This window comes from Ochotona curzoniae, unplaced genomic scaffold (genome assembly GCF_017591425.1).
Source record: "Ochotona curzoniae isolate NIBS_2020 unplaced genomic scaffold, NIBS_Ocur_1.0 scaffold_3890, whole genome shotgun sequence".
In the NCBI taxonomy this organism is placed as follows: Eukaryota; Metazoa; Chordata; class Mammalia; order Lagomorpha; family Ochotonidae; genus Ochotona; species Ochotona curzoniae.
The window spans coordinates 37144652-37157790 of record NW_024467115.1 but is presented as its reverse complement, the minus strand read 5'-3'; the positions used below and the strand labels follow the sequence as shown (position 1 = coordinate 37157790).

The 13139-nt window shown below is 47.5% G+C and overlaps 1 protein-coding gene across 1 annotated transcript in view; it reads right to left on the bottom strand.

Moving 5' to 3' along the window:
• Positions 1 to 13139, bottom strand: part of SLC22A3 (solute carrier family 22 member 3) — a 75677-nt gene that overhangs the window by 37528 nt on the left and 25010 nt on the right. Inside the window, exon 2 of the mRNA XM_040965327.1 lies at positions 5544 to 5647. Within this exon, the coding sequence (XP_040821261.1) occupies positions 5544 to 5647 (104 nt within the window). The remainder of the gene's footprint in view (positions 1 to 5543; positions 5648 to 13139) is intronic.

Here is a 13139-nt window from a genome sequence, read left to right as displayed (position 1 = left end):
CCCTCCTCAGATCCCTACCCCTCATTAATTTCCATTTTTAATATTGTAACTATTTTATTTATATAAAGTGAACAAATCTCTTGCATTTATAATACAGATTTACCAGCACAGAAATACTTTGCACTGCGTTATCAGGCTGCTGACTGGTATAATTTCTTGTCAGTGACATCTAAGAAAGTCTACGGAAATCTTGCATAGAAATTCCCATTGAATTTTCACACACAGTATCTTGCTTGAACAACAAAGTGGAGATGGGACCAGCCTTTACTTACCTAGATTTCAGTGGCTTTATGTTTTAGGGAACTTCTCAGTCGGCAGCAAACTTTGAACAGGAAGTATAGAGAGTTCCTACACACAGTTTTCCATCATCAACATCCACTACCAGAGAAGCTCTTTGCCTGCATTGATAGGCCATGACCCAATGGGGTTCACCAGCCATGATCCAATGGGGTTCACCGGCCATGACCCAATGGGGTTCACCAGCCATGATCCAATGGGGTTCACTGGCCATGACCCAATGGGGTTCACCGGCCATGACCCAATGGGGTTCCCTCACACTGGACAGGGACACACGACCTGTGGCCAGTGTACACCATCAGTTTCATGCAAAGCAGTTTCAGCATCAGTGTTACCCCCAACCACTGATATTTGTTGCGTCTCCATGACCTTGTCTTTGTAGACTGTCACCGAGTTGGAATCACACAGTCCACAGTCCTTCCAGGATGGTTTTTCTCACTTAGCAATACGCAGAGAGGGTTCCTCCCTACCTCCTCACGGCCATCGCTCCCTTCTCTTATAGTGCAGGATGACATTTCATCATCATGAATGTTACATCCTACTGAAGGACATACTGCTTGCTCCCCCATTTTGGCAGGTATGCACACAGCTGCCAGACTCCTTCGTGTGTACACTTCTGGGTGAATGCAAGTGTTCAGTTTCTCTGCACCAGAGAGTGTAACTGTGGGATGGCAGGGCCAGAGCATACTTTGTATTCTAAGACACCATCAGACAGACTTCCCAAGCGGCTGCACTGTTCTGCAGGGCCATCGGCAATGAGGACGCCCTCCTGGCCTTTGCTGATGTCGGCATTCCAGATCATGTCATTTACTGGGTTGCAGTGACAGCTGCTGTTGCTTCAATACACATTTGGAACACTATTTCACATGCTTGGTTACTACCTGTATCTTTTTGGTGAACTGACCATCAAGGTTTTGGGGCCATTTTGAAAGATTCATTTATTTGAAAAGGTAGAGTGACAGAAAGGGAGTGACAGATCTTCCTGGTTCACTCTCCAAATGACTGCAACAGCTGGGGCCAAGTCACTCCACAGCCAGGAGCCCAGAACTCCATCCTGCTCTCCTGGGGGAAGAGGGAAAACAGCAGGGACCCAACTCCTTGGGCCATCGCCCAGTGCTTTCTCAGGCGCATTGTCGGGGAGCTGGATTGCAATCGATATAACAGGGATTTGAATGGGCCCCAAGTAGCTGCTTCATGCACAAAGCCTGTTCCTGGGCCATGTTTCAGTCAGGTTGTTTTCCATGAGCTTTGAGTTATTTATATATTTTGAGTGAGTCTTTTACCAGACATGATTTGCTAATCTCTTTCCCAGTCTGCGATTTATTTTTCAACCCCCTGAAAGAGCCTTCGGCAGAGCAGACAATTCTAATCCTACTGAAGTCTGGCTTCCTGACTCTTTTTTCCATGGGTCATACCTTTGTGTCAAATTCCAAGTCACCTAGATTCTCTCCCTTGCATCCTCTTCTAGGAATCTTGTAGTTTTCCAACTTATATTAAAGTCTGCATTCTATTCTGAGTTAATTTCAGGCTGTAAAGCCTGTATCTGGATTTTGTATGTTTATAGATAAACAGTTGTTTCATTTTAGACAGTTATCAATTACTGATTCAATTTACCGACAGTGACAGGTCTGTTCATATAGTCTATTCCTTCTTGCACGAGTGTTTTAAGAAATTGGTCTGTTTCCTTTAGGTTATCAATCTTGTGGCCATAGAGTTATCCAGAGTATTTCTTTAATATCTTTTTGTAAGATTCACTGTGTTCATTTGAGAAATAAGGAGAAGGAAGCAGTGAATGAGAGCTCTTCCATCCCACTGGGTCACTCAACAGCCAGGCTGAAGCCAGGAGCCTGGAACTCCATGAGGGTCTCCCCCAATATCCAGGCCATCTTCCACTGCTTGCCCAGGTGCAGGAGCAGGCAGCTGGATTGGAAATGGAGCATCTGGGACACTAAGCAAGACTCATATGGGATTGTGACCTTACAGGCAGCAGTTTATTCCACTGTACCACAATGCTGGGCCTACCTTCTACAACATTTGTGTCTATCTTTGTTCCCTTTTTAACTTCCACATTTCTTCTGCCTTTGTTGTTTCAGTTGAGCATTTTGTATGCTTTCATCTTTTTCTTCTTTCTCATGATATCATGGTTCTCTTCTCCAAATTTCTCCTCCTTCCGCTGGCATCATTACCAATGTTAACCTCACACATCACAGCATATATAGGCATAGACAATGCCATATATGGAAGCATATGTAATGAAATACACTCTTGCTATGTTTGTCTGAAGGAAACAGTTACCTATTGAATCATTTAGGAGTGAGAGACACAAAACGCTGTCTATTTTAGTTCCATGTATTCTCCCCCGCTGCTCTGCCCCTGGCCTACACCACCTTCCCTGCTCTGAAGCAGGTCTTTCCATTTTGCCTACAAAGCAGGTCTTTCCGCTTTGCCTACAAGGCAGGTCTACTGGGAGCAAAGTCTCTCCATTTTGTTTGTCTAGGAGAATATTTCACTTTTGAAAGATAATTTGAGAGTGAACATTCTTGCAAGGATTCCTCCCCAACCATCTCAATTTTAACTCTTTCACACCCATCTTTTCTGACTTGAACAGTTTCTGAGGCAAAGTCTGGTGGATTTTTTATCGTTGCTCTATCACTGAGGGTTAATTTTTCTCCCCTGCCTTCTTTCAAGGTTTTAATCTTTGATGTTCTGTGGTTTGTCTAGGTACACTTTTATGTGTTTGTTTGTTTGTTTGTTTTGGCATTTGCCTGGCTTGGTATTCTCTGGGTTTTGGTGTGTGGTGTGATCTGGGAGGATTCTCAGTCATGGTTTCCAGGGTCTTCGACTCCTTCCGTCCGCGGTTGGTGCTCCGTCACACTCAGACACACACCTTTGGTGGCCCCCTGCCATCAGTGCATATTCTTCTACCTCTTTTTTTAATTTCAGTCTTCTTTTCTCTTTGCTTTCTGGGTTTGAACGTTTCTTCTGGGATGTCAAGCTCAGAGCTGCTTTTCCCAGTCACGCCCAGCCTCCCAGGGAAACCGTTAATGACATGCTTCATTTCTATTGCGGTTGGGTTTTTTTGGTTTTTTTGTTTGCTTGTTTGTTTTAATTTCTAGCATGTCCTTCGGGTTCCTGCTCCTTCTTAGAATTTCCTCGTTTCTGCTGTTTCTGCTTATTTTGCCCAACTGTCTGTCCCCGGGGGCTCTTAACCAACCAACCACAGTCATCTCAGATCTCCAACTCGGTAATTCCCACACCGTCTCCATGCTTGGATCTGGGACTGACATGTGCTATCTCTTCAAACGGTGCTTCTGCCTGTTAGTAGGCCTAATCATCTTTACCTCGTGCAGGCAGGCAGGACACTCTCTGTAAGAGGAACCTTGGGAAGGGAGACAGATTGACCTGTGGTCAGAGGGGGCGCTCCAGGGTCCAGTGATCGGCTCTGCCCTCCCAGAAGCCTGGCCCTCCGCAATGTGAACACACCAGGGCTTCTTGGTCTTCTGTCCCACAGGGGAGACTGCCCTGACAGGAGCTGGAGATCCATGTAGATGCTAAGTCAGGCTCTGGCTTTTAAAGGGTTTCTCCTGAGGCCAGGCCTCGTGAAGAACAGCGAGTGCAGCTCCTTCCCCTCCTACCTCCTCCTGGATGGAAGCATGAGGGAATTTTTCTTGATATGCTCTTTGGATACCTGATAGAGCTCCTGAAGGTTTAAACAAAAATTCTGGGGCCAGTGCAGTGTCGGCATCCCATATGGGCGCCATATAGAGTCCCTGCTCCAGTTTCAATGCAGCTCCTTGTTACCGAATCCGGGAAAGCAGTGGCAGATGGCCCATCTGGGAGATCTGGAAGAAGCTCCTGGTTCCTGGCTTCAGATTGGGCCAGCTGTGGTCATTGAGATCATTTTGGGAGTGAATCAGATGAAAGATCTCTCTCTCTCTCCTTCCTCTATGCAACTTTGCCTTCCTTTCCACCCCCCAAAATTTTTTTAAATAAATCTTTTTTAAAAAATCACAGCAACATGGCCCCTCTCCCAGGGTCATCTCTCACACTCTCCCACGGAGGCCCCAGCAACCCATCCGTGACAGTTGCGGCTTTCCTGCCCCAGCACCAGGACCCATGGCAGCACTGCTCATGGAGCCGTGTCTCTCGCATTGATCTGTCTTCCTCTCAGTCACGTGACAGTAGGATGCCCTGCGAGGCCACTTCTCTGACAGATCTCAGGTGAGGTGAGCAGTGGCTTTTCTCTCTGTTCAGCTCTCAGCTTGTCCTGAGGACTGAGTGCTGCCTTTCAGGCTTCTTACATGCAGAAGTCCAAATGTGGGATGTGAAATTCGCTCTCTCCCCTTCGGGCCCCATCCCCTAGGAGCATGGCTTGCTCCCTTGTCTTCTGCCCTTCCTTCCAGGATGTCAATTACAGATGGAGGCGAGAAGCAGCTGAGAATAGCCTCAGCACGAGACTAAACGACCCGCACTTGGCCCTGGGCCCAGGGCTGGCTGGGTCCCTGCAGAGGCATCTGCGGTGCCTGCCGAGGACCCCGGAGGAGGAAGTCCTCCATCCCCTAGTTCCTTCACTATGCAGCTGGTGCTCCGGATTGTGAGGGTGGAAAATGCAGAATAAACAAAACCTAATTTAAATCACCACAAACATTTTCATAATTAGAACTGGGATAAAGGAACTGAGTTAAAGAGGAAGCCAATAACCAGCAATGGAATCAGAAGCAAGATACTCAAGTAGAAAGCCCAATGGTCTTAAATGTATACACCCACCATGCTTTGCCACTGGCTGGTTACATTTATGAATAAAAAGAGGTAAAATTCTTTGAATGGTTTTTGGAAAAACCTGTTTTTACAACATTATAAAGCTGCAGAACAGAATAAAGTGGAAAAACATGTGCTGTGGGCAGGGTTTAGCAACTAAAGTCGTTGACCTTCCACCAGTGAGTTATCACAGGATCACCTGGGCTTGGTGCACATCATCCAGCAAAACCCATCTGCCCAACGACAGCCCTGTCGCTGCTTCATGAGTCTGCGTGTCCACTCAGGTCCTTCCAGACCCACTGTGAACAACTCAGCTTCTTCATACAGCTCAAGGAGTACTGAGGTGAGATCAGGTAAGTGCAAATGTCATGAGTTATTTTTCGGAATTTAACATGCATACTTGTCTCCCAGCTGACATGAAGTATTCTCTCTGTGCAGGCACGTGTAGTATTGGAGTGGCATAAGAGGGTCGCCATTTCCATACCCACCTGTCTGCTGCGTAGCCTAAGGTGAACGCTCCAGCTAGAAAGCCAAGGTTGAGGATGGCTTGGGTGAGATCCAACATCCATGCATTGTCACACACCAGGTCAAACTGGGAAAAAGAAGAAAACACACATGGAGGTGTGGGGATGTGTACCTCAAACACCATACTGATCAAGGATGTTTACATGTTTTGCTCAAACACTACTTCACTAAATTTAGAAGCTGTATTCCAGGCATATTTTACACTCAGAGGTGATGTTTTCTTTGTCACTTTAAGTGTAAAGGATGTAACTTATGGTACATTGTAAATATCTGTTAATATTACATCATTGGATGGGTCATATCACAGTCACAGGGCACATTCCATCCTCTGCCCGCATGACTCGATATCAATCTTTTTTCTCTTTGATTGCTATTCTCATTCCCACCTCCTTCCACCCTAGTGTGATATACTTCAAGTAGAAAATGTTTTCAATCGGTTACTTCACCTTGCTTCTCTGTAATAGGAGTTATGTGTATCAGTTGACATGTACATTCCAGATATTTGCTGGGACAACAGTCTATAACTGTTAGATGTATTTCTGATTGGTTTATAATTATTATTACTTTTAGGCTGCATCAAAAACTACATAACAAATCATGAAGAATAACAGTTTCCCAGGAATAAAATTTGGTTGGCGATGCATTTCCAGAAGTGAAGCTGGGGTTCCCACTGAGATTGTGAAATCTCTTGATAAATTTATTTACTGTTAGAGCCAGTCAGGACTAAATGTTCATGCTATGCCTGTTTTTAATGCTTTCAAATTTGCAGTCCAAGAAACATTGTATCAGTAAAGGGCACAGACTGGGCGTCGTCACAGTAGTGCTACTCCATTCTTGGAGCTCTTCTCAGAGTGCTGAACTTGACCAAGATCTATCATCACAATGTATTTATTTTCCTGTTACCAACACATCAACGAAGGCCTGAAAGACCTTGGCATGAGAGAAGAAATGGAAACCACCGTACTTAACACAAGTCATTGAATTATTAACCAATTTCTTTCTTTGTCGTTTTTTAAAAACCAAGGCCAGTAGTTCAGATTTTCCCATGGTTTGGTTTGGTTTTAAAACCTGTAATCAATGCAACAAGGAGTTGCTAATTTTACACATTTGCAGCAGGCCAGGTTTGGGAAGGGCTGTCGGTCCTCACTAGAGGATGGTTCTTGGGATGAGGGCTAAGGTAGGACTCTGCAAACAGGTTCTCTAAGAAGCATCCTCCAGCACTGGCGTGTCTTCGCAAACCTTCCAAGCATGTGCTGCTCCAGCTGGAAGACCACTGCATCAGACGGCGGCAAGCAGAGGAGCTTTCTGTTGCGGGAGCAGCAGCTATTGAGTGGGTTCTTAAATATATATCCAGAAGCAAACTGCCACCACTTATTTATGAAACCAATTTCTCAGTTCTGTAGACAATCACCTCCACCTCCCTGAGCTGGCAGACAAATTCAGAGCAATAGAAGCCAGCCCTGACAAACCAGGGGAAAGATGAGTTCAGATTTAGAAAGTAAGTAGACAACATTTATGTATGCTAATAGCCATTGTCCTGATCGCTGGGCCTTCATCTCCCATTTTTGTTTCTCAAGGCATGACAATTTTATACTAAGTGAACCTGCAGTAATTTCCCACTGGGATCAAACCAGGAAAGAATGTGACTGGTGTGAAGTAGGGTAGGATCGCAGCAAGCAAACAAACCATGTCACCAGCTGAGAAAACATGAGTGCTGCTGGAGAAGCGCATCTGCCAGCATCAGACAGACCCACGCAGGCCAATTCACTCCAGCCTACTCTCCTTTTCCCAGCTGGCTGGGCCACCAGGGATTCACAGACCACGGCAGACCCTTTTAAGGAATTTGGTCAGCTGCCTTTGAATGGAATCAATAAAATGCTCCCTCCCCATCAAATTCTTTAATATCAAGTGAATAAGCATCGTTACCTCCCACAAAAGAATAATCAGACTTTTTAAAATACTTGATATCAAATCAAAGATAAATAAGAATGGATGTCCACATGGCTAATGCACTGTGATGGCTGACTTTCTAATGTTCCATCATGGTTACATCCAGGCCTGATGTCTGCCCTTCTTGGGTTTCCATACCCTACAGCTAGCATGAGGAAACTACATTTCCCAGAACCCTTTGCCAGCAGGTAGTGCAGGATCAGAATGTAGAAGGCAGGCAGTTAGGATCCTTCTCTGCCTTGGCAGCAGCTCCAGCTCTAATCCCAGCAGTGGCAGCAGTTGTCAGTGGAGACCAGGGTTAACCAGGCTGGTACCCACAGTTCAGCTGTGTGGGAGCAGGGGGCAGGACCCCCGCCAGGTGCAGCAGGCTTTGTTATGGCTGCTCAGCAGGACAGAGGCTGACCAGCAAAACTGCCCTTCCTGGTTTCTTCCTTGTCCTTTCCCTAGCCCTTCTGAAACAGCTCAAACACAGATCCCTTTTTTAAATGCCTTTCTGCTTAAAATACCTAGCCTGGTTTCTATATGCACAACTGGGATCCTGCCAGTGTATAGAAGTGCCAAAAAAGCAAGTGATCTATCTACTCTCTCTCTCTCTCTCTCTCTCTCTCTCTCTCTCTCTCTCACACACACACACACACACACAGAGTTTCCAGTGCAAGGAACACTGAAAATGCAAGTACTCAAGACTGCCATTGTGGCATTGACTGCCGCTCACACAGTTGGGGCCTGGGCCTCTGGGGCTGGAGCTTCTTGCACAGCTCATTCACCACCTGCTGCCACAACAGTCCGGGCCTGTGGGCTGTATGGGGCATGAAAGAGCAGTCAACAAGCACTGAATCTGTGATACGCATGTCAAAACACAGAGCCCTGGACGCTTGTCACAGCATCTAGAGTACCTCCAATCCACCTATCGTTGCTAGGAGGTCCTTGTGGGTCACTGAAAGTTCCCCTGACCTAAATCAAAGACAGCTCACATCTTCTCAGGACAGAATCTATGCAGAAGTCAGACATTCCCAAGTGTTTTTTTTTTTCAAAGTACACACATGCAAAACATAAAACTGTTAAAACTCATAAATCCACGTGTTCTCATTCTGTTATTTATTAATCTTCAAAGTCACTTTTATACAAAGAGCATCACTCCCTTTGGCATGAGTAGAAAGTCAATCTGATAAAAGACTCAAACAACTGCTCATGCAATGCCAAAAGGATTACATTGCTTCATTCTGCAGAGAGCACTAACAATGCTGAGCCAAATTAGATCCTCTAGAAGCATTTCCAACTCAGGGTGGTTCTCGGCTAATCCAGGTTGTTAAAATCCGTACAGACGTTCTGTTCATTTGAGTTGCTGTGGCAAAATACTAGGCACGTTATTATTAGATACTCATAGAGTGAAGGTTGTGGTTTCTAGGGTGGGTACTTTGCCTAGCAGCTAAGATGCCAGTTGAAACGCCCAAGCTCCATACTGGCACATTTGACTTTGAAACCCAGCTCGAGCTCCTATCTCCTCCACTCCCTGGTGATGCAGACTCTGGAGGCAATAAGGATGGCCCAAATAGTTGGGTGCCCACCACCCATGGCAGAGACTGAGGCTGTGTTCCCGGTCACCAGCATTGGCTCTGCTCATAGCCAGCTGCTGTGGGCATTTGAGGAGTGTTGTACTTTTTAAAATACGGTTTCTAAATCATCCTTAAAACTAGAGCAAAAGTATATCACCAACATACAAAGGTCAATGACAAGAAATAAGGCTCAAGTCATGCAAGTGTGTCAATGGCTTGGAAACTCCGCAGGTTGGGTGTCAACTTGCTCCTGAAGCCACAGGTAACGAACCCTGGCCTGCCGTGTGTCAGTCAGTCTGTCATAAACCAACTCTTGCAGGAATGATTTGAAGATGCGAGAACCTCATCACATTTAATCGCAGAGGGAGCAAGAATATCTCTGAGGTCTGTCTGGAGCTTCTAGGCACCCTGTTTCATTTTTCCAAGAAGAAGCTGCTTGTTAGTTTCCATGGCATTTGTGCCAAAGCTGCTGCGTCGGAAGGCTGGTCCCCAGGGTGATGACACTGAGGTAGTGAGGCCCAGTGGGAGGCACTTGGGCTTTGGTGGCGCACATGTGCAAGAAATCCATGTGTTCCTCACTGATCGTTAGTTCAGGGCCTGTGGGAGTGAGCTGTCACAGAGAGTGAGCCTCGCTGCCGCACTGCTTGGGTTTCCTGTCCCATTCCACCACCTCTCCACACCCGCTCCTGCCATCAGAACGCCATCCACCAGGAGACCAGAGAGATGGGGCCACCTGGTTTTGGATGTTCAACCCCCCAAACTGTGATGGAAATAGGCCTCTGGATAAGTTCCAGCATCTGGTGTTGTTGCAGGTGAGAGCACACTGGGGATAGAAGTTGTAAATGAAACTAATCCTTATCAGAGTTTAGCTTGAAGTCAGAAGCCGGGAACTTTTTCAACCACAATAAAAAACGTCACTGCCATGTTAGGTGTGACTACAGGTGTGCTGTGGCCCTGGCTACATTTGTCACTGGACAGAACAATGACAGGCCAGTCTTCATGGGGCAGCTTCCACTTTAAATCAATAAGGCACCATAACACAATCTCAACAGGGTCAAAAACTACGATAATAATTAAGAAAATGGTTGGATTGACTTTTCATGGATGCTACTGTTAATTCCAGTCTTGGTGAAATATCTTTCATATGATCTGGTAGCCTCATTTGCCAAATCCACTTAACATGAAGAAGCTTACAAATCTCTTATAGGTATGGACCACAGGTAAGCTGCAGGTACACATCCACTGTGTGTCTATAGGTAGGACAAACATGAGGTGCCTGGCACCGTGACAGTTGAGGCTGGGTGAAATCCCAGGGATGGGTGCCATCTCGCTTCTGCCTCCAGGAACTCTGGGAGCTGATGCCAGTTTCTGGCAAGCACATGTGGAACAATCGAGATCTAAACCATGTGGGGCTGAGCCTGAGTGGAGGAGGACTGGCCGCCGAGCAGTGGGGCTGAGCGGTTGGGTCTGTGAAGGAGATGGAGGTGGTGACCAGGTCCTGCAAAAGTGAGTTCAACTGAGGCAGAAGTAAAACAGAAAAGAGGGAATCGAGGAGAGGCAGGGCACAGGTGCAGCCCAAGGCCACCAAACTGGTTCTGTTACAGCCCTGAGGTTTGCAAAGCTCAAGTTGGAAGATGGGGAGCCACTTACCCCCACCTTTGCTGAGGAAGGGCATGGGGGCCAGGGATGGGGCAGGAAATGGGAAGGGTGAAAAATTCTCCAGGACAGGGAAAGGTGACTCTCAGGAAGGCAGAGGAAGAGTCTAGAAGGTTGCATGGAGACAGCCCCAGAGCAAACATCCAAGGAGATTAGAGCAAGTCCAGAAGACAGAGTAAATCCCTTGAATCCTGCCCGAGTGCCCAGGACAGGGCACCCTGTGGGACGAATGCCAAGGGGCCTTGTTTGCTGTAGAAAGTTGCTCTCCAAGGGTGAAGCCACGCATGGGTGGCTGGCTCAGCAAACAAGCTTAGAAACGGGACAGAGAGACGCTTTGTCTGCCTGCCTCCTACTGGGAAAGGGAAGAGCTGTGCACACTCCACCCAGCGGAATAACGCCTTGCCATTGACTCTCTGAGGCCTTTCTGCAGAGGCTGTCTCTCCTCTTGGCAGCAGAAGCACTTGGTTCCTCATCTCACAACATGTCTAGTGTCTCTAAATAATTGGGAATATCTCCAGAGGTTCCCCTGCCATGTGGACTTCCAGGACGAGGTGCAGGCACCAGACCTCTCTCAGTCTCCTGAACTGCCTGTTTCATCCCTCATGGAAGGAGGGACAAAAACTGGGCTCGGGATGCTGCTGAGTGAACAAAAGGTCAAGTGCTGGGCCCGAAGCCACACACAGACCACCGTAAATACACGACCTCACGCTCAGTAAAAACAGCAGCGGTGACCACGAACAGCTGAGGATGTGAAAGAGTGGCTTTTCCCCCACTGGCTTCTCGTTGGAATTATGTGGGGTAACCAAAAACGTTCCCGAATATCACAGCAGATGTGAATCTCATACACAGCCAATTAGAGGTTGTTTGGCTGCACCTGCCCGTGGCAGCTGCCCAATTTCCCCTAAACCATTAGCTGGAGGTGCCCACTGCTGGACTGGACTTAGCCCATGAATGGGGCAGGGAATCTGGCAACCCTGATGGACGCAAGAGGCAGCCAGGTGTGTGCCGTTTGCCCGTAGACTGGAGGCAGGAAGGCGCTGGCAGACCATGATAGAAGAACAGCTCGCTGTCCATCCTCTCTACAAATTCAGTCCCTAGAGGCACTCCAAAGCAAAAGGCAGCAAACACTTTTGGGGTGAAGTGCCTGGGAGCTCTTGCCGGCCTCTGCCCCTCTTGGAGCACAGGCACTTTGGCTCCAGAGCCTGGCAGCTCCACGTGGCTGGGCAGTGTCCTTCCCTCACCTCGTGCTCCAAACCAGAGCAACTCCGGGGAACCACGTGTGTCTTCTGTACTCCCTCCAACTCTCCCCCCAAAATACACACCTCACTAGCTTTGCCTCTCTATCAGTGTCCCAGGGAATCCCAGCTACCAAGAGATGGAATGATGAAAGGGCAAAGGACTCCTGAAGAGACAACCCTGAGAGAACCTCACTCGCAGAAAGTCATAGGGAAGACAGCCCAGACCACCCGACCACACCAGCACCCGACCTCGACCTCATCCTCCTGGGAAAGAGGCCAGCACAGGGAGCAGAGGTCAAGGCCCGAGGCTGCAAGCTGAGGGCTGGGTAGAACCCTCGTGACCGCTCCTGCCAGCCATGCCTGGATTCCCCAGCAGCAGTATGCTGGGCATGGCCCCCCGAGGCTTGAGTTGAGTAACACATCAGACCCAAGGCACAGGCCCTGGTTTCAGAGACCAGGTCACCACAGTGAGGGAGCCCGGGCCAGAAGCAGGCCAGACCGACTCCATCCCACAGCTCCTGGCTGGCACAGCCACACTGAGCAAAACCAGGAGAGAAAATTCAGCTGTGACAGTGGATATTTCCAAGATTTTGGTTTTGACAAGTTGGAAGTACTCCTCTAAAAGTGGCCGCTGCTTTCCAACTGCTCAGGTAGAGCCACTGCAGTCCTTTATCAACACACATCCCCCCAGCTGCCAGCTCGCCGCAGCTGGAGGCTCTCATCAGCCCTTCCCTTTGCTGGAAGCTTCTCTGCTTCCTATTCCAACATAACTTCATTGCTTCTCTTCGAGATGTTCGGTCTCAGTGGTCCTCAGCTCTAGGACACCCACTGCAGCCCATCTCCCCACTTTTCCTGCAGTAAGACCCTCCCCCCGACAGGGGTGATGTGGCTTCCCTTCCTTCCGACCCACTTATTGCAACAGAAACATAGAAGTCTTATTTTAAAAAATGAGAGACTAAGTCTGTAAGAATTTTGAAAAATAGTCAAGTTGTAGCAGACCGAATGAATGCACTAGGTGCAAACACTACACTGTCTTCTCAGTGGACTTTATTCTGGTTCTTTTAGATTTTTGTGCAATTTTTAAAAACATAAAAAGAAAAAAATTATACATCATGATTTGATAACAGGCAGAATAATTAATAAAACACTCACCCAGACC